Here is a 23,676-nt window from a genome sequence, read left to right on the forward strand (position 1 = left end):
ATAATTGACAAAGTGGAATCAATTTGAAATTTAAAGTAAAAGATTGCGATAGACTCATTGCACCAATTTCCATCGTTATTTCGATGAAAAATTCATCATTAAAATAGTGATTCATGGATAATTATTGTCCAAATAATGATTGCCTACGCGTTTGTCGTCGTTTAACAACGAGCCACATCCTCCGTATTATCAAGAGATATGTTCCAGCTTGCATAGTCATTTGGTTGTTCTTGTTGTTGAGCTCTTTATTCAAGATGTGTTTCTTCGGCTTGAAAATAAGCACGACTATGTAGAGCTCAAGTCCATAGCCATGATTTATTTTCTTCCCTTATAGTTTTGAGATCATGGTTGTTCTTTTGTTGTTTAAAAACATAGCCATATTACATTTGCTTGTTTCATGCCGGTAGTATATTGCTCATTTTGTTTTTCTAGAGCAAAATAAGTGATTCTAATTTAAAATGCTTTTTTCTTCAGTTTTGCCTTCTTCACTCCAAAGGGCCTTGATGAAGAAGAACCCCCAAAGATTTTTTCCCTCGCCATCATCACAACTCATAGGAAATGAAGACAAAGTTATGAGCCACCCAAAAGTATGAGCCCGACTTTCGTCGAATATTGCATCCCACGGATACTTTTTGTCTAGAGCCCCCCGCACAATCTTGAATTTTTCAAAATTTTTAATCATTTTCAAAACATAAGAAAATTTCCAAACCCGATTTATAGTTTGAATCGACATGAACATTTGCATGGCTTCATTCATCTACAATGCTTATTATAATCAATTAATCGCATGTAAAAAGAGAAAATGAAACATTAAAATATGATTAAACACTCAATATTCCGCATTTGAAGCACCGCTTGTTTCGCTTCAGCAATTAATACATCCATGGATTTTTTTGTTGCTTTCTCGATGGCTTGAATACGAGCTCGCATAGATCTTTGCGTACGCTCCGGCCAAAGTGCAATCTCTAGCTTCATTGAATCCATCTTCCATGCGCCGCCGAATCGTTGTCCCGATTGATATCCCTATGCTAGGATCTTGTGAAATTTCCATACAATTGACCCATTAAAGTTTGTCTTCACCATCGATAACTTCCTTTACGAAGTTTTAGGAAAGATAAAGATAACAACCGAGATGAGATTATTGTGGTGTTGTGGTTTCATGTATTTATAGATGTGAAATGATTATTCTGGTTTTTGAATGGAAGACAAGGATTTAAATCTACTTTCACGATGAGTGGCTACTATTGAAAGCACGCAGATTGTGCTTTTTTGTTTCCGGGATTATGAATGGAGGCGATTTAAATCTATTGCGATGAGTGGTTACGATTGAAAGCATACGGATTGTGTTTTTTGTTTTCGAATTTTGAATGGATGGCTAGGATTTAAATCTACATTTCCGATGAGTGGTTACATGAAAGCACGTGGATTGTGCTTTTTTTCCGGATTTTGAAGGGATGGCTAGGATTGAAATCTACTTTTGCAATGAGTGGTTACGATTGAAAGCACACAGATTGTGCTTTTGTAAAATCATTATAAATTGAAGGCATGTTTTAATCATTTATCATATCAATCAATCACTCAACTTTATTTGTGAATCCCAATTTTATTTCTAGCTCTTCATCTTCTGATGAAGATGGTGAAAATTCTCATCATGATATACACTTACAAATAATATATGGGATATGCAATGTAGAATCGACAAGAACATGTTGATTCAATACCTTCGTGACCATCAAAGTCCATAAACAATCATGGGTCAGTTCCATGGCATATTGTCATCAATCGTGATCGAGAGGTGCTCACCCAAGATTGTACAATGATTATTTTGCGATAATCCATTGTATAATGAAACCATGTTTCGTAGGAGATTCCGGATGTCTCTCCATTTTTCCTTCGTATTGTGGATGCAGTTTAAGGAACACGATGACTACTTCAGCAGACCAGATGGAACGAGAAGGCTTGGGCTATCATCTCTTTAAAAGGTAACAACTATTCGTATATTGGATACGTGTACCACGATGCTTGTGATGAGTACGTGAAAATAAGTGAGGCAAAACGATCAAAAGTCTAACATGTTTTTGCCGTGCAATGATAGAACTTTCAACTCGAGTTGAGAAGTCCGACAACTAATGTTATTGCTAGACTTTTATATATTGGTGAGCAACATGGATTTCGGGATGTTAGGCGCTTTAGATTGTGGCATTGGAAAATGAAAAATTGTCCCCATGGTGGAGGGTTCATATCCGATCGTAGTGGAAATCCTACAATTATCCTTGCAGCTTGTGCATTATGATATTTGGGTATGGCATGCTTATTTTAGCGCCTCGGCAAAGAACAATGACATCAATGTGTTAGATTCCTCTCATCTTTTCTATAATCTCACTCAGGTATTGCTCCCCCCGCTCATTATGTTATTCAAGGCAAAGAATACAATATGAGTTATTACCTAGCTAATGGAATATACCCAAAATGGTCTACTATCGTGCAAACAATTCAAGAGCCTTGTACCCCAAAGACAATATTTTCCTATGAGGCAAGAGGCATGTAGAAAAGATGTTCTCCAATCACGTTTCCTTAGCGGACAAATGCGGTATTGGGATAAAGAAGTGTTGCGTGACATAATGATTACATGTATAATTTTGCATAACATGATAATTGAAGATGAGTGTGATTTTGAGTTCTCCAATCGAAGTTGTTTCAGAACACCACAACCCAAGTTGAGATGACGACAAATGAAGATGTTCCCATTTCAAGAGTACTTGAATCGTATGCGCAATAAGAAATAAAAATGCACATCCGAACTTCAATGCATTAGTTGATCATTTGTGGGAAAATTTTCAAATATCATTTTGAATTTTAGTTATTTTTTATGTGTGGTCCTATGTTTATTTATTTGTGATGTCTTTAAATGTATTTTAATTTATGTCCTGAATGTTATTATACTTTGATGTATTTTAATTTCAAGTTAGTATATTTTTTATTGATTGTATAATATTTTATATTAATATAAATAATTGTATTAAATTATTTAATTATATTTGGAAAATTATTGACAAGGTATTGTGGGATTAATTTTAGTTTAAATAAATATGTAGATTGAAAAAGTAAAAAGTAAGTGAATATGGAATATTCTTTTGTGTTTGGGTTTGGGTTTAGGTTTGGGTTTAAATGATTGGAGTAGAATTTTTGTTTGATGTGAGAGAACTGGAAAATGAGTTTGGGTTTGGTATAAATGGTGTGAGATGATGTAATAACGAGCAAGCAACTAAGAGCATCCGCAAGCGCTGCCTGTTGCGGACTTGATCTCGTCTCGACGAGACGAGACGGCATCGAACAGCATTGCGGCTCCCGTCTTGTCTCGACGAGACGAGATGTTCCCGACGCCCGACGCGTCCCGGCGAGCAAGCCTCGAGCTCGCGAGACACGCGCCACGCCACGTGGCGTGACGCCCATCGCCGACCCGCGAGTGGGCGTGGATTTATGACGTCATAATTCAATTTTTTTTAAAAAATATCGATTTTTCAAAAAAAAATAAATAAATAAAAATAAAAACGGTAATATTACCGTTGAACGGTAATATTTTTATTTTTTTTATTTATTTTTATATTCTATATATACTCTTCTCCATTCCCATTTTACACACAAACACACATTTATTCTCCATCTCTCTTTCTTTCCTCTCCATAACTTCTATAAAATCATTCCTTTATTTTTTTCTTCTCCCAAATTTAATCAATTATGGATCCATTTGAGCAAATGCGTCGAATAATGGAAGAATCGCTAGAAGCGGATCGACTGGAGGAGGAGTAGCCGCCGCGCTCTCAGGCGCCTGGACATACATCCACCGTAGCGAGGAAGCCGCGCAAGGTTGGAACGTGATTACTTCAGTCAACCCGGTGTGGGGAGATATCTACTTCCGTCGCCGTTTCCGTATGTCACGCCCGCTATTTTTGCATATCGCGAATACATTGGCGGCACGGGAAAGTTCTTCGAGAAGGGTTTGCGTCCCCTACACGACGCTCGAAATGTATCATGGCGTCCGTCGGCTTGCTCGGAAAAACGGCGGATGCGTTCGGCGATATGCACGTCGGAGAACCCACGGCGACTTTGTTTGTTGAACTTAGCAAGGCGTCCGGCAGCCTTCACGCCAATTTACGAAGAAGCCAACCACCGCAGTTGTCGGTTCCCCGTCTTCACGAACAAGTGCACGGATTCCCCGGATGCTCGGGAGTGTCGATTGCATGCATTGGCAATGGAAGAATTGCCCCGTGGCGTTGAAGGGGTCATACACGGCGGCCACAAAGGCACCCACCCCACCGTTATACTCGAGGCCGTCGCCGACCTACCGCATGGATTTGGCATGCGTATTTCGGGGTCCCGGCGAACAACGAAATCAACGTACTCAACAACTCCGACCTCTTCGCTGAAGTTCCGAATGGTAAAGCGCCGGCCATCAACTTCGTCGCTAACAATCGCTAGTATAAAATTGGGTACTATCTTGCGACGACATCTATCCGAAGTGGCCAACCTTCGTGAAGACGTTCAAGTGCCTACGGACGGCCGGTCTCTTTTGCGCAAGCAGGTCTGGCCGCAAGGATGTGGGGAGAGCGTTCGGGGTTCTCCAAGCTCAATGGAACATTATCAAAGCCCGACCGATGCTGGTTTATGGAGAATATGGTCGACATCATGTATCGTGCATAATCTTGCACAACATGATTGTCGCCGACGAAGGACCGAGGGGAAATTGGTTCGACCCGAAACCTGGGAAGCTCAACCGAAGTAGTCCGCCTCAAACGGGGGTGCATCCGTCTTTGCAAGAGCGGTTATCTATTCGGGCAAGGACACGTGATTCTACCGCCCACGCCAACTCCAGGAGGATCTAATGGAGCACATTTGGGCAAAATTTGGCAACCATTAGATGATCGTCACTAGAGAACTCCTTCACTTCTTTGCCTCCATTTTTTTTTATTTGAGTTTAAGTGTGCAATTTGTAATTTCTAGTTTTTTAATTATGTCTTTTTTATTTTCATGTATTTTAAATTGTAATTTTATTTTATTTATAATGAAGTGTGTTTTTTATTAATTGAATTTGTTGGAATTAAAAATAAAAATGAAATTGAATGAATAGTTAAGAAATGGTTAAGAGATGGAGGTTCGGGTGTTGTCTCTAGTTAAGAGATATTTAAAGAAAAGTACAATGACTGAATAGTGAAAAGATGAGACGGTTAAGAGACGGATAGAGATAATGCGATGGCCAAGTAGCCAAGTAGTAAATCAATGTAGCAAAATACATGGGAGTTCGAACAGTCAAAATATAGTGCATCTTTCGTAGATCCTCACAAATAAATCATACCCAAAAATTCAAGCATCCACACCTAAATAATAAATATCATTTAATACTTACTTATTTGGGGTAGGCTAAAGAGTTATGGCAGCCGTACCATCTGTTCAACCGAGAAGGACATCATAGTAACTAAGCTCATAGATATAGATATCAATCGCAGTCTAACACGTTTGAATCAATCGGGCCAGTCCAACTCTAACCCTAAATCGTCCAAGTTTGAGCTAAAAGATAAATATTATAATTAATCTGTATAAATTTTATTCCTAAGAATCATACATTTATAATATGTAAACTCGAATTAAACCATGAGAAACCACCCACCTAAGGAATTACAATCAACGAAAAAGAAACAAGTAGATAATCAAAAAAAGCTCAATATGGAGAGATCATAATCATCATATCAATCAATGTTGAGTGAGACTGGAATGTACCATAGCTTCTTGATAATGACAACTCCAGGAGATGAAAGCCTCTCTGTTTAATTGATACATACTTGGAGAGTGGCACCTCTTGTCTTTCAAGGACCAAATGTTGCAGAAAATTTTCAATAATTATATCACTGGATTTAGTGGCATTGCAAGGACAAATATCGAAATGTGGATTCATAAAAGTATTGAGCGGGTTTTAAAGAAACTGGCGGCAATGCAAAGAATATATAAGGTTGAAAAACCATGGTGTCTCAGATGGATAAAAGAATGAGAAAGTGTGGACTGGTTCTCACAGCGTCAAAGCTTTCTAAAATTTTCCCAAAAGCCACACTGCAAACTGCAAACCGAACAACCGAGCCTCTGAGAGAAATTCCTCAAACCAAACATGAAGCCGGGATAGGATGGACTTGCTGTGCAAAAATTTTGATTCGATAACTGCTTCGGAAGAAACTCTTCCCACAATCAAAATGTCTCAACAGATGATCCTTCCATCTATTACATAAGTACAGTGGTATTAGTATGGATTGCAAAAGAAGAGTGACATATCAAACCCTACAAAACAAAATCTTAAACAATGAAGTGAGGACTGAGAAATGAAGCATACATACAGTTGCATGAAATAGCACAACGGAAAATTATATGTTGAGTGACCCAGGTCACTTGAAATAGCACAACCTGCTCTTCATAAATGCACCTAAAAATGAATGGCTGAAAGTTCAGATGATAATATTCATTTGCGGTAGTAGAACTGCTCTTAGGCGGTAGTAGTACTGCTCTTACCCGTCAGTTTTATATACATGCATCAAACTACAAGTGTGAAAGAATTAGACATAGAAGAAACTACATACCAGTGCTCTATTGACTGCTCGTAAGCAATCATTTGTCTTTAGCATTAGAAGTATAACACGGGGAGTCTCCCCAGGAGCTCAGTAATTTGAGGAAAGTATTGCGAAGCATACATCTGCAAAGAAAGAAAAAGAAAAGGAAGGAACAGTTTAATATTTATCGGGAAAAGATGGAAATCTTAGGCATCTGCTGTCATATACCCTACTACAGAATTTTATACATATTTTGTTTACAAATCATGAAGCACATTTCTTTAAGTTATAACTTCAAGAATATAAGATAGCAATGGATAAGATTCACTATGACAAATCTAGTTAGTTCAATCAAATATGTTCAACTTGAAGAGAGGATCATAAAGTATTTTCTTTCAAGAAGCATGTTATCATTACGACTTAGGGTTTAGGAGAAACACTTGAAATATGCGGTCAACCTGGAGTTCTGAACGATCGCCATCAGTGCCCTTGACAACCAGGTGATCCACAGCTGGATCGATGATTTTTATTCCAAGGCCTCATAGTAAGAATGCCAGCAAACAGTACATAAAGATCATCACCAGCACCTAATTTAGTGCTGTTTTCTTTGATTGCATTTGCATCAGAAAATACCAAACCCTATGAAGCATGCCAATGAATTATATTATCACATAAGAAATTGAACTCAGAATCTCCACTTAAAAATAAAGTTTTAAAGAACACCACACACCTTCCACAGTGAAGCATAATTTAATCGCTTTGGGTCGTCAAGATCCTTGTATAAACCATGGTCCAGCAATACCAACTGTGGTTTTCTCTTTCCTGGGTGTGGAAGCGAGAAATTATTCAGCAAGAATCAAATGCATATTGCATGTGATCAATATGCAACAACCAAGAAGGCCTTAGTAGGAGTTCTCAATACATCAAAACGTGTTCAAAAGAAGGATGCACAAGTAATGTGGTGACAACCCAGAAAGATCTGGCAAAAGCCTCACCAAAAATACTCCTACTTCCAGAAGGCAAAGGACGAACCAGCACGTTGGCAGCATGTGGGTCACAGTGCACAAAGCCATGCTTAAACATCATTTCAGCAAAAGCTTGACTAAGCTGCATATGATAAACAAACACACAACCCCCAAATATATTAAGGATACATAATATTAAGATGGTGATGTTAAGGACTTTTCAATCATATTAGATAAATTACTGATCCGTTGACATTTCTTTATCAATCAACTCATAGTGGGTAATTAAGTTCAATAGTAATACTGCAATAGCTACAAAAAATCATTTAAGGAGCTTGCTGAATGAAAAGATAAGTTTCCAACCAAAATGCTTTACCCATCTGATACTTTTGGGCATCATCATACATTCATACTGAATTTTTGAGAAGTACATGAACTTACCAGCTTTGAAACATCACTCGGCTTTAATACATAGCTTCTGAATGGCCCTACAATCATTTTTCTTGTACTCCGTCAATAAATTCCATCACCAACAACTTGGAGGTACTCAAGTTCCAATACACTTTTGAGCATAAACATATTCTGAATATTGGGGGAGAACCTCCAAAGTTTTCCATGCATTTTATGCTGTTTTGGCTCATTAGAAATCTAACTCCTAAGAAGTTCATTGTAACTCAATAAAACTTGTCTTAGAAGTGGCAAGTGCGATAAGAAAGGTAACCTTCATCTGACTATGTAAAGAGATATTACTATAAACAAGGGGCATCATAAATGTAAGGTTGCTCATCCACAACCTTCAGGTAATCAGATTACAATATAAACAAGGAATACTACATCACTGATGAAATGACCACACACTGAACCAACTACACATTTGTAGAAACTGTAGGTATTTTAATAATTTAGTATGTTGAATGTAAACCCATGTTAGATAAAAATAGGTATCATGTGATGTTGACAACAATGAAGAAAGTGAAGGGTAACCTTAATTTAGAGAAGAGTGAACTACAAATAAGATGACCATACTTTATGATTCTCACCTTAGCGCATTCAGAAATATCATCGGTGGTAACCATATTTAGGGGTAATATCTTTTGAGATACTTTTTCACTGTTTGGGCTTTTAAGACAAAATTGCCCTTGTCTTCTTCTCCTCTCTCTCGCGGTAACCATGTTTAGGGGGTAATATCTTTATGTGGATGGACCAAAATGGAAAACAGGACTATAAGTTGTGGACGGAGGGAGTGGTATTTTTTTATTGTCATTCCAATGACTTGGTATGATAAGTTGATTTAGAATCTAACGTTATATTTTTGGCTCCATCACTGGTGACCTCCCATGATATTTCCAAAGTATAGATACTGCAAAGGTGAAACCACAAAGTATGTGTGCTTTATTTGCAGTTCACTTGCTCTTTAGAGAAACATATAGCGTACTAAAAGTGGCTCCAAATAGAGACATATTGAAACAATGTGGGAAAGTGGGGATTAAGCCAGGAGTTTTAATTGGGCAGTCAAGATCAAAGTTTTCCCGAGGAAAATATTGCAACAGAAAGACTGAATCATTATGAATAAGTTGAACAAATTAAGGGCTGAAATTCAGTGAACACCTAACTAGCGTGTATCCATCACTCATGGACCTTTTCATCTTACGTGAAAGAACAACACGCAAGAACAAAAATAGACATGTCAGCAGCAAACCTTAGGTAAACTCTCCCGCATTTCATCAACCAACCACCTGTACAAGATTGAGTTTCTTGAGTTAATAAGGAAAACAAATATAGCGCAAACACAGCAATTAACAAAATATCAATTATTTGCAACAATGAATCGATATCATAAATAGCAATTACTAGGAAGTATGAAAGCATTTGTACTCCAAATTGAAAGATCCACTTAAACCTGTAATCAAAAGAAGGAAAGAGCGATGTAAAACATTCACAATTAACTCAACAGTTGCATAGTCAGCTTCTGCAGTGTCTGTCATGTGAGTGTGTTGAACCTGAAAATCAATTGAATAGAAACAAAACTAAGAAAACCAATTGAATCATTTAGCATCAATATTGCAGAAGATAAAAGTCCAAGTTTTTTTACACCTTCACAGCAACTTGTTGTCCATCATGAGTTCGGGCAATGTGAACTTGTGCTAAAGAAGCACTTGCTATGGGAACAGGATCAAATTCATCAAATATCTGCACGAACCAACTTTATGTGTGAATGATAAGAGGAGAGGACTTGTTACATAATAAGAACCTTAAGTTTTTTCTGGTTTATGTACATGAGCCATTAAAATTCTGATGTTATTCGAGCTGAATGAGGGTACTTACTTCATCAGGTGCCCCACCAAGCTCTTTCTTGAAAACTTTAAGAACCTGCTCATATGATGAAACGGGCATTTATTCAACATTGAATGTCTCATTACCTGTACATATTCATCAGGCACCAAGTATTCCTGAAACAAGGAAAGTTTATGAAATCCAGAATTAAGAATAACACTCTGGAATAAACTGTAACAGAAAAATAACAGCATACCAGCTGACTAATATGCTGACCTAGCTTGATGTAGATCCCACCATTTCTAAAGCAAAGCTCTTGCAGCTTAAGTGCACTTCTGGAATGAACTTCACGTTTAACTCTTTCCCTTTCTTTGCTTCCCTCAGGCAACCCCCAGAGTGAGTATTCATAATCTACAAATAAATTGTTTAACATAACTCCTCAATTATATTGTTCCATGAGTTAGAAAATTTCCTATCAACAACAGAAACAGTCTTTTAGATGCAAGTAGAAATAGGGTTATCAATGGTTGTTGTGACGCTAATCAACATCCACAGGCTCAACAAGCTTGCTAAACTAAAACTGTCATGCTCTCTTTCAAGTCAATCTGGCAATTACTATGTGGGTATATATAACTTCAAATTATGGAGATGAATTCCATTTACAACCAGACAGTTAAGAATACGTGAGAAGCACAAACTACAAGAATTGGCCAAAGTGTACAAGTAAGCATCTAAATTGCCATATTCTGCTTTTTTCTTTTAACTTTGCTTCAGCTCACAGGATTTTAAATGATTTTATCTCAGCTTGTGCTTAAATCCAACAGGCTCCAGCAAAAAGAAGCTCGGCAGCATTGACCTTACATAAGGAAGCTTAATACAAAGAAAGCTGCATCTTAACCTCACACATATGGAAAATCTACATCAGAGAGTAACAACTGAGACCAAATTAAGAGGAAGGTATTTAGTTTCAGCATCAGCATAAACAAATTTGTTCAATACTAGCAACCAACAAAATCAAAAACAAATTCTCCAACTAATCAGATGTGAGAACTATCGATTAAGCAGCTCGATTGATCAGCTGTCAGAGTAAACTTGTTAATTAAACAAACCAGAGAGGAAGCCAATCGTACCATACACGATGCAGGCGGCGGTGGCGGCATCTCGGAAGAGGCGGAGGAACGGCGGTGGCGAGTTTGAAGGCTGAAGCCGGGTCGTCGGAGGTGGCAATGGCACCGGCACCGGCACCGGCGCCAGTACTGCAGTAGCCGCCAAAAGTAATTTAGTTTTGGCGCGCAAAAACCCCAACCCCATTTCCTCTTTCTGTTCAATTTCGTCTTCGTCGACAAAGAATAGCGTGGCTCCGGCGTTTAATTTTGTATATTTTGCAATTTCGTTGATTTAATTTAATCAATTAATGAAATCAAAGCCTTGTTTTTAACTACTTTTGGTAGTTGTATTTAAGGGCCTAATTACGTATTTCGTGGACCATAAAAGTTTTTTGTATAGTCTTCCATTTCATTATGTTTTCCTACGCATATTCTTTTTATTTCTTAAAACATAATGTTGAACTCTAGAATTCTTAATCACGGACCAAAGAAGCACTTTGATTACATTAACTATATAATTGACTTTCAAATGCTATTTATAGATTTATAATCCAAAAATAATTACTTTTGAATCCAATAACTACATCGCACTTAAATCCAAAACTAATGTGAAGCAAAATTATGGGATGCGACGACAGCATACATTGCAATGAGTAGGGCTGTCCAATTGGGTATTTATGGATACCAAAATACAAAATCAATTATATGTTTATACGAACCCAAAATGTTTTGGGATATTTTCGTTAAGATGATTAATCAGATATTTTGCCTCATCAATACACCGTTTTCCAAAGTTTCATTTCGCGGCGTAGCCTAACATTAACGCTTCTAACCACGTAAATCTCGTGTTTCTTTACGTTCGTTTGCCTCGACACACACCGTCTATTATGTCACAATAAGTGGTATCGCATCCAGGTCGAGTAGCCCAAGATTACTCAAGTACGAGTCGACCCGTAATGTCTCGATGCGAGGTTTGAGTGTGGGAGGCTGCTGGAAGACAAACTCATCCTACACGAGTATTTATTTTAAGCTGAAGCGCGTATATAATTCCCGGCCATCCCCAAATAGTTTGAGACCTTTGTCGATCCAAACAAATCAAGACGATTTCACCCAAAAGTTCGTGACAATATCACGCCCTGCTCCAATCGACACAATCCAAACAATCTTGATAAAATACTTTATATACTAGTAGCCTAATTGCAATGAAATCGATAATCATACTTGCAATCCGAATGATCCCATCATTTAATGACAATCAAAACAACTCTGATAAAAATACTTGATATACTAGTAAAGTAAGGCCTAATTGCAATGAAATCTGATAATCATACTTGCAATCTGAATGATCTCATCATTTAATCTCCATATGATCCCATCATTTAATCTCCGTGTGAGGGAAATTTGATAATCATACTCTGCAATCCTAATGATCCCATCATTTAATCTCCTTTGTGAGGGCAAACAATATCCCACATCTAGGAACGAAGAATAAAGCATAAAGATATAAACGTAGCTTACTCCAACTCCTATTAAGATATCTTCGAGAAAGATTCATTTAATCTCCTTGTAAGGGCAAATGTAATATGGTAATGTGGAATTCGGGTATGCACCACCGATCCCCAAAGATTAGAGTTAAAGGATATATTTTGTTAGTAATTTATATAGTACTACCTTATTAAATTGCATGAAAATAATAAGCATAGCATATTAATTAAAATAATAAGTGCAGTATAAAGTCAGCGGATCTTTACCATCATACATGGACATGCAACTAAATGAATCCAGTAAACTAATTTAGCAAAACATCTTCTGAACAAATCAGAAGATCAACTAACAACTCTTGCAGATGTCTTGACCAAAGTCGTCAACTCCAAAATATTTGAAGAAGAAGTGATTAGCAAGTTAAGTGTCGGAGATGTCATTGAAAGGGGAGCGTTAGAAGAATGGATATAAACTATGTACTATATGATTAGATAAAGAATATTATCTTGGATAGGTAAAGATAGCACAATAGATTGATCTTCTTTTCCTTGCATCATTAGGGAAAAAATCCGAATAACATCAGAAATAATTCACTTCAATGTTTAAAGCAAATGAAATATTCTCGAGAGGATATGATTTGTGTGTTATATTGATCAGCGCATTACATTCCACAACAACCTCGCACCTTATTATATTTCCTAGTACTTCATATTACTATAATCTAGACTATAGTTTGGAGGAACATTTGGGATTCCGCTTCTCAACATCATCTTTCTCTTCCTTCTTGTTTTTGGCTTCTCCTTCTTCCACCTGACGATCATCAATTCAAATAGTGATTATTATTAGAAAAATTGAAGTTCCATAGTGATAGATAGATAGATAGCAATAACATACCTCCTTGTTGTTTATATGAAGAGCGTTGTGGGAGCATATGTCGGGTTTTGATTGTTGGTGTGTATCTGTTTTAACATCAACAGCGTGGTCGGGAGAGTACAACTCCCCATGCGCCTTTACCATTGCCATTTCCTTTCTTCATTTTCCATTTTTCCTAATACGTTTTGTCTGCGCTTTATTCATTCATCTACATTCAACACTGGCGTCCAACCAATGTCCACCCTCGACACGTAATTCTCAACCGCCTCTTCTTCTATGTTTTCAATTTCATATTCTTGATATATATCCAATTTTTTCTAAGTTTTAAAATAAAACTACTTCTATATACACTAAACAAATCTACTTTGTGTCACTTCTTCGGCCACAAAATTGAAGAAATTGGTATTCAAATAACGAATACAGAAGAGAATAAAATATGAAAATAAAAACAGAAGAGTGATAAAATTTTTATCAAAACAAAAAAATAGCTTAACGATCAAAATGACGAGTAGTATAAAAACTTGTATGCCCCGATCTCATATTTTGAAAATTTAATCCACAAATTTAATCCTAAATTTTAAAAAATCAACGAATTTTTTTTTAAAGTTCGTTTCCAATATCCAAAATGGTATAGTCCAGTGTATGATTGAAATCATCTAGTCGTTTCCATTTTCAAAAGTCTAACAATACTGCCGCACCATCATCCTCAAAGATGTGAGTCTTGATAAGTTTGGACTAGTTATTGGAAATGGGATTTTTTGAATCATCAAGAAACAATCATTTTGGTTCAGTTTAATCGATTTGTTAATAACAAAAGTTGATACAAATTTATAATTAATGTATCCCTAAACAATTTATATAGAAAAACCAGTTATTTAACATAATGAATTTCTCTATTATGTATCGTTTCAATTATATTGATTCAATTATAACAGATTATAGGAGGGTAGGTAGCACCCTAGCTTTTCTCTACCTGAACCGATAAATAAGCCATCTTCACAAGGTGAAAGCCAAATTCATAAGTTAAAAGAGATGTAGACAAAATTAGAGCAACCTCATTTCCATCTCGGCAATAGTTGAGGGTTTGATTCTTGAACCATCCATTGTTTCTTGAGAATAGCGAAGTTGAAAAACAAAGAAATTCCACTTAGCATGAAGCTTGAGGTGTCTCCATGAAAAGGTACTGCAACTCATCACAAAAATATGTCTCAGACCAAGCATACTGACATGCTAGTTACTAAATATTCCTGAATCTTGTTTATTACCTCAAAGGATTTTCCTGATTTTTCAAACTCGAGCATGCTGAGAGCAACTTCATACTCTGTGAGACGATGGGCCTGGGTCCTTGGAAAATCTCCAGCAGAAAATCGATTCTTCATCTACAATATCAAAAGTGTGTCAACAGATTATACATCAATTTTAGCTTCTATATATGCATGCACATTTTAAATATAGATGAGTAAACCTGCTATAGAGCCAAGAGCCTCTGCTGCTTTTGTCGAACCATAGGGTGTTCATTTACATCTCAAAAACCTGTGAAAGGGGCATCTGAAGCTTTCTTGTTCTGCATTTCCCCCAAGACATAAGCAACCTGGACTCAATCAAAATCAAATACTTAGTTGCAAAGGAATTATTCACAAGAAAAAAAAAGTTACATTGATCAAGAAAAAACCCCATAAATTTATTATTGCAAATGATACATGATGAGGGTTAATTCCTTCCCCCCAACAATAAGAAATGTGATATTTATAGTATTAACTTGTTTCTTACATGTTTGGGGGTTTTATCAATCATTCTGCTAGCTGATGACATTCCAGCCAATCATTTCAAGGTATTACTGACAAAAATATGAATCATATGATAGAAAAAAATACTGGTATGAAACATCTGACATTAATCAAAAAGTGAATTACTAGAGATTCGGGGAAGTGGATAACGGCTGAGATTGCAATTACCCAAATTTAAAAAGCAATATGTATAACTGATTTTCCCAATAGTTAATCATTTGCCAATTGGCATAAAAATAATGAGTTGGCGGGGAAATTTTTCGTCTTTTCAGGAAGACTCCAATGCATACAGGCCAGCACCATCCCCTATTGATTCTACTAATTATTCCATGTAAAAAATAAACAAACCTCATGCCGCAGTAGAGCACTATTGGCACCAAAAAGACTCAACAATAGCAGAAACAGCTTCGTCTTGCCCAAGGTTTCTAAGAGCAAAAAGAGAAAGAATACCGCTCGTACATGCTCCTTTCTTCATTCAGTAGAACTTCCCTGTAAAGTAAAAGTTGATAAAGCAACCAAATGATATAAAAACCCGAACTTATGATATTTGTGCAAAATAACACCTGAGTTCTTCTACAGAAGAACAAGCAGCAGGAGCAGCAGGGTCCACTGACAAAAAGGGGGGTGCCTCAGTCACAGAAGTATTTTTCCCAACCCATCAAAAAAACTCGGGGCTAGTTCACATGTCTCTCTAACTTCCTGAGCTGGATCTGACGCCAAACTATTCTTAAAAAGTGGTACATTACATTGCAAGCCCATTGCACCAAGAGCTTCTCAGCCCGATGAAAATTTTCAAATTACAATAGCTATTTAATTTGGAACTTAATCATTAAAAAACTGAAACGATTGATATTTAAAAAAAAAAATTCAGATTCAAACAGCACATACCTGTTGGGGCACAATGGGATAAAAAGAAAAATTTTAAAAACAGCTTCTAATGCGGGGGTAGCTTCAGCATCTTGTATTTGACCCAAAGCAAATGCAACCTCATGTGCAAGCAGGTTTGAAGTATCCCCAGTTGCTGAAGTAGAGATTTGGATCAAACTTCTTTAACAGGCTTGTATTTTCAATCTAAAAAAAGAGATACTGAGATACTAAATGAATGTAACAATCAACCATGAACAAAAGAGACTACTTATAACATTTTACCAAACTATATTCCCTATTTAATTTACTCCCAAAAAAAACAATTGTTATGCAAAAACCCAAAACAAAAATTTTTTTCAAATTCAAACTTGCATCAACCAATCCCAAATTAATCATACAAACCTAAAACCGAGCATAAAATGAAGAACAAAGAAAACCTAACAATAAAAACATGAAACATATAAAGATCATTTAAAAAACATTTGTAAGATACCTTGGATGAGCGCAGTGCGGGGTGCGACGCCTCGGAGGTTGCGGAGAGAAAATAGGACTCTAAACCGCTCTGAGATGGGCTGCTTTTCGTCCAGCAACCGTTCGCAGAGAAACCTCTCCGTTTCCGGCGGCACTTTGAAGGAACGTTCGCTATCCATTTGCAATTTGCTTTACGACAAACCCTAGCCTTCAGAAATTGGGGGTTTCAATTAATTACAGTTGCGTGATTTTGCCGCCGAAAAATGTAGAATGTTGCGTAGAAAGGAAACCTGGCTTCTGGCGAGGCAACGGGCGGCGCTACACACCGCGGAGTGAAGAGCGCGGCTAATGGCGACGGTTTTTATTGTGTGCTGCTCGAATCGATTTTCAGATTTTATGAAGTTACACTTTCCCAAATTTCTCAATTTTTTTTTACTCCAGTTTTATCTATTTTTTTATTTCTTATTTTATTCTCTTCACAATATCATTTTCCTAATTTATATCCAAAAAGAAGTAATCGCTTTATAAGAGGAGTATGAATTTCGTAATCTATGCAGTAGGGGTAAATATTTCTAATTTTTTATTTATAATATTAATCCACACCCCTTTATAATTTTTTAGGAAGTAGACGAACAAATTTTGTGTGTGGAAATAGACGAATATAGGGTACAAACTGTATGGAATGATTCAACTATAGGAAACTTCTCAAAATAGAAAAATAACTTAATTATGAGAGAACGGAGAGAATACGTATCAGAAAGAGTACGATGAGTTTTGATTTTGCATCTTTACCGAACTATAATACGATTTTAATGTAGAATTGATAAAGTAAGAGAGAAAGTAAAAAATTAAAAGAGAATAAGAAAAAGTAAATGAGAAGTAATGTCAGTGAAATGATGTTTAGGGTTATTATTTGTTGAAAACTTTCCATAAATGAATGTGCTCTATTTTTATGAACGATAAAAAATGATAATTGTGCTCTATTTTTTTTAGACTTACGTTTAAAACTCATGTTTAAAAGTGCGTCACATACGGTTGGATAAAGGGAGTACGTTTTTCCCTTATTATTAAACAATTGAAAATTTTGTCTAATAATCCATGTTCAAAAGGTCAACTTTCATAGTATTTTTTTTATTAGTGATTATTTATTTCTATGTACAGTATTGCATTCAAAACTAATACTCCCTGTGTTCCTGATTAAATGTTCCATATTTGACCATTACGGAATTTAAGAAATTGTTTCACTTTATATAGTAAAGTGGATAGAAAAATTAGTAATACGTGAAGTCTACTTTTATATATTGGTTTTATTATAAAATATGACTCGAATGAGTTAGTGGAATGAGACACATCTCAAAAAAAGAAAAATGAAACATTTAATGGCGGGACGGAGGGAGTAAAATAAAAGAAAATTGATCCATCAAAATCTTAAACTCGGACGTTTACCTTGCAAGTTATGCCAAGAACGGAATTTTTATAAGAATTTTACATGTGTTTAACTTGCAAGTTACAATTTCTGATGGACCCTCGAAACGACCTTAAGCTTGAGCTTCTGTCACGTAATAATAAAACTGTGAACCAAAAAACTTTAAAAAAAGTTTTATATGCTCCGAACATAGTTATAAAACCTAACTCTATCTTGACTTGTCAGGACTAGTCGTCCAAAGTAACAGGATCGATACGTCCCCACCGGCTAGAGCATGAGAGGCAAAAGCACCAACATATACTACATCAACATCAACATAAACATCTACACCCACTCATGATGATGATCATGATAATAAAGCGTGAGAAATATAGAACACTAGAGTTGTTTCTCATATGGTGACCAAGAAACTTGCCAGAGGAGTCTCGAGATCAAAAGATTTGCCATTGCCTTCCACACACAGCCCAAGTGAGAAATGTTACTAGACTTGCTAGCATTGTGTTTACCTTTTCCTTATACGCTCCGTTCCTCTCATCTCTTGCTTCGTCCAAAGATGTCTCGTTACACATTGAAATCAAACTGAAGCACAAAGACAAACCATGTATTGTTCTTTAGTGGGAAAGACAAGTAGCAAAATGTTGTTGTGCATCATGAAGTAGGAAGAAAGTGATGAAGAACCGTGAGAGTATAGTACCTAGGAGTTTGGTAACAACCGGCCATTGTACATCTTATCGAGCAATTGCTTTGCATCAGGCCTCCGAAGAAGACCTTTGTTGTTTGGCAAACCTGTCCCCAAACATACCGGGCATACTAATATCCCTCGACCTAGAATTTCGTAGAAATCATTCAATACTAAAGTCAGAGAGATTAAGAAACAGCATATGTTTACAGATATGAATGACAATATCCACATTCAAGCATCCTAATATGATAAACGCATGCTCAAGCAAATTAAATGATTAAAACATAGTTACCGTAGCAGTTGGGGCATTCTGTAAACTCGTAGACATCTTTTGCACGTTTTCTGTTCAGAGCCTTCCATTTTCCTGTACCACCACACATATCACCTAAATAAAGAGCAAATGAACATCATCTTATGGCCTACACGAGGTCAGAGAAACAGATGAGCTCTGCTTTATATGTTTTTCGAAATATGATACTGTCTTTAAAGAGAACTGATTCACACTCACAGATTATAGCACCACTGCCTCTGCAATTGCGACACACTGCTTTTTCTTCGTTATCCATAGCATTTGCCTTAGAGTCAGAATCTGAAATTCCTGGAGCAACTATCAACACCATTGCGGAGCATATACAAGTCAGACAATGGCGACGAGAGGTTGCAGTATGTGATACCTGCTTGAAAGACAAAGAACGTCACTTGAAGTCAATAAGCTACAGCGGATGATGACTAAAAATTGCATCAACAAAAATAAGAAAATGCAAGCTAGATAAAAATCATTCTGTGCGTATTCTTTCTGTAGACTCAGCAGTCACTGACTGCAATTTCATGCTACATCGACAAATAACCCCCAAGCTACTGTGCTACTAGCTGATTAGGTTCTGGGAAGTAACTTACTAAACAATACATTAAACAACTGACAGTCGAGAAACAGTGTAACAGTGAACACTTGAGATGGTGAGATCCACCATATGTACATCCAGCATCCAGAATGTCTGGTTCTAAATGCACCCTCAATACCTCAAAATTGATGATTCTTTTCAGAGTATATGAACAAAAATGTCCCTGACTACTTCCCTTTAGGACTTCTTATAGTAAGAGGTTGTGAGACATTTTAATTATACTCCTCTACCTACTTGACGACTATAAGAAATATCGAAAGTCAATATAAGATCTACACATCTCCAACTACGGTTAACAAATTTCACAATCCATAAATCACTGCTGGAAAATATCCAAATGCCAATACACCAGATTTCCTCACATTCCAAACAAGACTTGCTCAGCAGTCACCCTAAGAAGAGGCTTAGAGAAACTATCAAACATACAAGAGCACCAAACAGAAGGTAATTTTCATATTCACCAAAGCCAATGCATATAAGGTGTGGATAAGAAAGAATACTAGTACATATCAATTAGCTACAAAATGTGTAAAAGCAGTAGGGAATTTCAGCAAAACACAATAACAGGCTTAGCAACTCTACCAAATCCCAACAATCCCATTTAACTATACTTTCAACTCTAAACACATAAGTTCAAGGAACAAACCTCTATCTTCGTAGGTTCTAATGGCTTATCAGAACTAGAAGAAGTGCTGCTCTCATCCTCCAAACTGGATCTAACTTGCAATTCCACTGGCTTGAAATTAGCATCTAAAACAAAATCCAAAGAAATCCAGTGAATTCAGAATAATGTATTTTGTTTTGTGACAAATACACAACCAAATAAAAATTCATCAACTACTAATTACAAGAGACAAAAGCGAAGACAAATGTTCACTAAAATCAATAATCGAATTGAAGAAGGAATTCCATGCAATTTGGATAGGAATTTCTTCAGATTTTGACAAATTTAAAAAATCAGCCAACAATCCACATGATTGAGCACAATATTCAGATTTGGTTGTGCATAAGCAGTAATAACAGATTGTAAAAGGGAATTGAGAGCAAAAAGAGAAGAGCGAAGACATACTGCGGTTTGGAGAAATCTTAACATGTTGCACGGAGAAGCTTGAGATTGCTGAGAGTGAATGCGAAGAGAGATGAGCAGCCATCTCTCTATCTCTATGATTCTATCTGCGTGAGTGAGTGCGATATTTGTAAAAGAGATGAGCTTTAGTCGTGTGGTGGTGAATCAAAATTCAGAATATGTATATTCATCACAACGGTAATCTCAAAATACCCAACTGCATATACACGCAGCACGACTTTGTTAGATTTTATATCATTTTTACTATCTATAAATCACATTTTTTTTTTTTATTGTTGGTGCAATTTTCATCCAAAATACCATTTAAATAAATATATTTTTCAATTTGTATCATAAATGATAATTTAGCCATACACAAAATTAGTAACAAAAGTGATATTATAATATCTTCTCTTATTCTCCTCATTCTTTATACTAATATTATTAATCAATATTAATATCATAAAATAATATTATTATTTTAATATTATAAAATAATAATTAATTTATCTTTTAATATCATTCAAGTAGGGTCATATTCTAATGCTTATAGCACCCTAATCCAAAATCAAGACCAAATCTAAACCCCTAGATCTTTTAATCTAATGGCAAATTTAGTTTTAGTTGGGGTTCTAATTATTTAAATTTATCACTTCCCAACTATCCGTGCATATTCAAAGAAAGACCCAATCTAAAATCAGACCCAAATCTCCACCCTTAGATTTTAAAATAAAGGGGGGGATTAAATCAAATCTCAATAAATATACAAAATATCAACAAAAAGGAATACCATTAAAAAATCATAAAGAAATTTTAAAAGTTTTTTTTATCAAATACATTACAAATAACAACAATAGACATAAAATATCAACACTAAATGAGAGGGAATTGATATTAATACCCTCTAATTTTATTTATTAATTTTCTTAATTAAAAATATAATTCATGTGGCATTATTTCAACCACTAGATCTTCTAATCTAATGGCTAAGATTTAGTCTTAGTTTGGGATTGCTAATTAGTTAGCAATTGCTCACTCCCCATTCAAGTATACTTAATTATAATTATAGTTATAATTATATTTAAATATAATAATAATATTATTATTATAATACTAAAAACTAATAGTAACTAATAAATAATTATAGTATAATTACTTGAATTATGAATCATATAATATTATAAACCTATTATTATTATTATTATTATTATTATTATTATTATTATATTAAATACTAACTAATCAATATAGTCTTAATAAAAATTTAAAATTGTGAAATGTATTCATAATGATATAAAGAGTTGAATATTTTTAATTAGGTGTTTCGACCCTAAAATTAGTTAAAAATTATTTAATAAAAAATATTCAATTGATTTAATTAGTTAATATAAATAATTTAATTAGGTGTTTTGTTCTTGATTTATATTGTGAATGCAATTAAATGTATGTATAAAACACTAAAAAGAAATAAGAAAAAGAAAAGAAAAGAAAAAGAGGAAACATAAACTAAGGAGAAAAAAAAAAGAAGAAAGGAAGATAAAATACTAAAAAGAAGAAACTAAAGAAGAAAAAAAGAAATAAGATGAAGAAAAAAAAACACATGTTTGGTACTACTATTTAATTGAAATTTCCAAAAATATCCTCCATAACAAAAAAATCACATATTTGATACCTAGGGTTATATTTGTCAATGAGTACCAAACACGATATAAAATAAAGACCAGGTACCATTTATGTGCGAAAGTGAAAGATCATGTACCATTTATGTAGTTCACTTTTTATAAAAAATAATCTCACTTTACCATTTTGGGGTGTAAAAAAAATCTCATTTAAAAAATTGAAACTTTCTCGCATACTTTTTAATAGAGTGAACTACAAAAATGGTCCTTGGACTATGGGGTTATCTCATAAATGGTCTCTGGACTTTAAAAATATCACCGGCAATCCCTGGACTAAGGGTTAATATAAAAGAGTGAACTTCAAAAATGATCCCTGGACTATGGGTTTATCTCGTAAATGGTCCATGGACTAAGGCTTAATATAAAAATGGTCCTTTTGCACTGTTTCGAGACGAAAATGCCTTTTTCAGGCTTTGGGCAATCTGGACAATTCAATTTCGTCTACTGTTCATGAAGTCAGCAACTCATTTAATTTTGCAGGTTGTCATAATTGCATCTCTCTCTCTTCACACCTTCTATTAATATTTACCATATTCTCTCTCCCCTGTCTCACTTCTTCTTCTTCTTCTTCTTCTTCTTCTTGTCTGAACCATTTACTCCGTAAAATCTAGACGCGATTCTTCTTCTTCTTGGTCCTGCTTCCCTCCGTAACGTCGAGCTTGCTTGCCTTCATGTCTTCGCTGTCCGTTAAAAATTCGACTGATGGAGGAGGAGGAGGAGGGAATGGTTGTAAGTGGCTCCGGTATGAGTACGAAAATTGTATGTGCCGGCACAGAGCGACTCTCAAAATCGTTGCCGACGCAAGAAAGGCATCATTTGGAATGTTGTATTTCGTATGCGAGAAAAAGGGCACAGTTGGAGGCTGCAATTATTTTTGGTGGTGTCATCCGAAGCGTGTGGATTTTGAAGGCTGCAATTACTTGGTTGGAAACAATGGTCATGAAGACGAAGTTGGAGGAGAAGATGAAATTGGAGGAGAAGACGAAGTTCATTCTGAAGTATATCCAAAGCGGTGTGAAGGTGGAAGTAAAGTGAAAGATTATATTCTTGTGCTAGTTGCTGGGTTTTCGTTGGTGGTTTCATTTGTAGCCATTATGGTCAGTTTGATGAAGTAGGATTGAACAAGTACTCCATTGCAATGTGCGGGGGAAAATATTGGTGAAGAAACATTTTGCGAAGAAGAATTGTAATTTGAAGTGCTGGATTTTGGGGATAAAGTTACTTAATTTGCATAGTTTGACTTTTAATTTGCAGATCGTAATCTTGGGGATGAAAATTTCTACGTTTGAAGTTTTAGTTGTTGTGATTTGAATAGTTTAATGGCCGAAATGGGTTTTGTTCGATGGGTATGAAATGGGTTCTGAATTGAATACAATATACAGGGTAACTTGCGAGGATTAAAATTTGTAGTGTGTGATCAGAACCAAAAATTTGAAGTGATTAAATTGATGTAATTTGATTAACAAGATTTATGTATTATTAAGTATGAAGTTTCTAGTTTAAAAA

General features: G+C 35.6%; 1 protein-coding gene, 1 long non-coding RNA gene and 2 pseudogenes across 2 annotated transcripts; all 4 read right to left on the reverse strand.

The window, feature by feature from the left end:
* Positions 1–6,061: 6,061 nt before the first annotated feature.
* On the reverse strand, positions 6,062–11,140 carry LOC125200275 (annotated as a pseudogene).
* Positions 11,141–13,045: 1,905 nt separating this feature from the next.
* On the reverse strand, positions 13,046–13,350 carry LOC125200273. Its single transcript, XR_007172708.1, has 2 exons — positions 13,312–13,350; positions 13,046–13,227 (listed from the first exon to the last, which is right to left on the reverse strand). It is a non-coding gene; the product is annotated as an uncharacterized LOC125200273 (long non-coding RNA).
* A 935-nt stretch (positions 13,351–14,285) lies between these two features.
* LOC125200282 lies at positions 14,286–16,850 on the reverse strand (annotated as a pseudogene).
* A 1,125-nt stretch (positions 16,851–17,975) lies between these two features.
* On the reverse strand, positions 17,976–20,655 carry LOC125200274 (protein PHOTOSYSTEM I ASSEMBLY 2, chloroplastic-like). The gene is made up of 6 exons (XM_048097955.1): positions 20,495–20,655; positions 20,072–20,175; positions 19,032–19,197; positions 18,816–18,908; positions 18,536–18,666; positions 17,976–18,420 (listed from the first exon to the last, which is right to left on the reverse strand). Exons 1-5 carry the CDS (start codon positions 20,574–20,576, stop codon positions 18,536–18,538), a joined length of 576 nt encoding a protein of 191 aa, XP_047953912.1. The 5' UTR covers positions 20,577–20,655; the 3' UTR covers positions 17,976–18,420.
* Between the last annotated feature and the right edge of the window lie 3,021 nt (positions 20,656–23,676).

This window comes from Salvia hispanica, unplaced genomic scaffold (genome assembly GCF_023119035.1).
Source record: "Salvia hispanica cultivar TCC Black 2014 unplaced genomic scaffold, UniMelb_Shisp_WGS_1.0 HiC_scaffold_889, whole genome shotgun sequence".
Lineage (NCBI taxonomy): Eukaryota > Viridiplantae > Streptophyta > Magnoliopsida > Lamiales > Lamiaceae > Salvia > Salvia hispanica.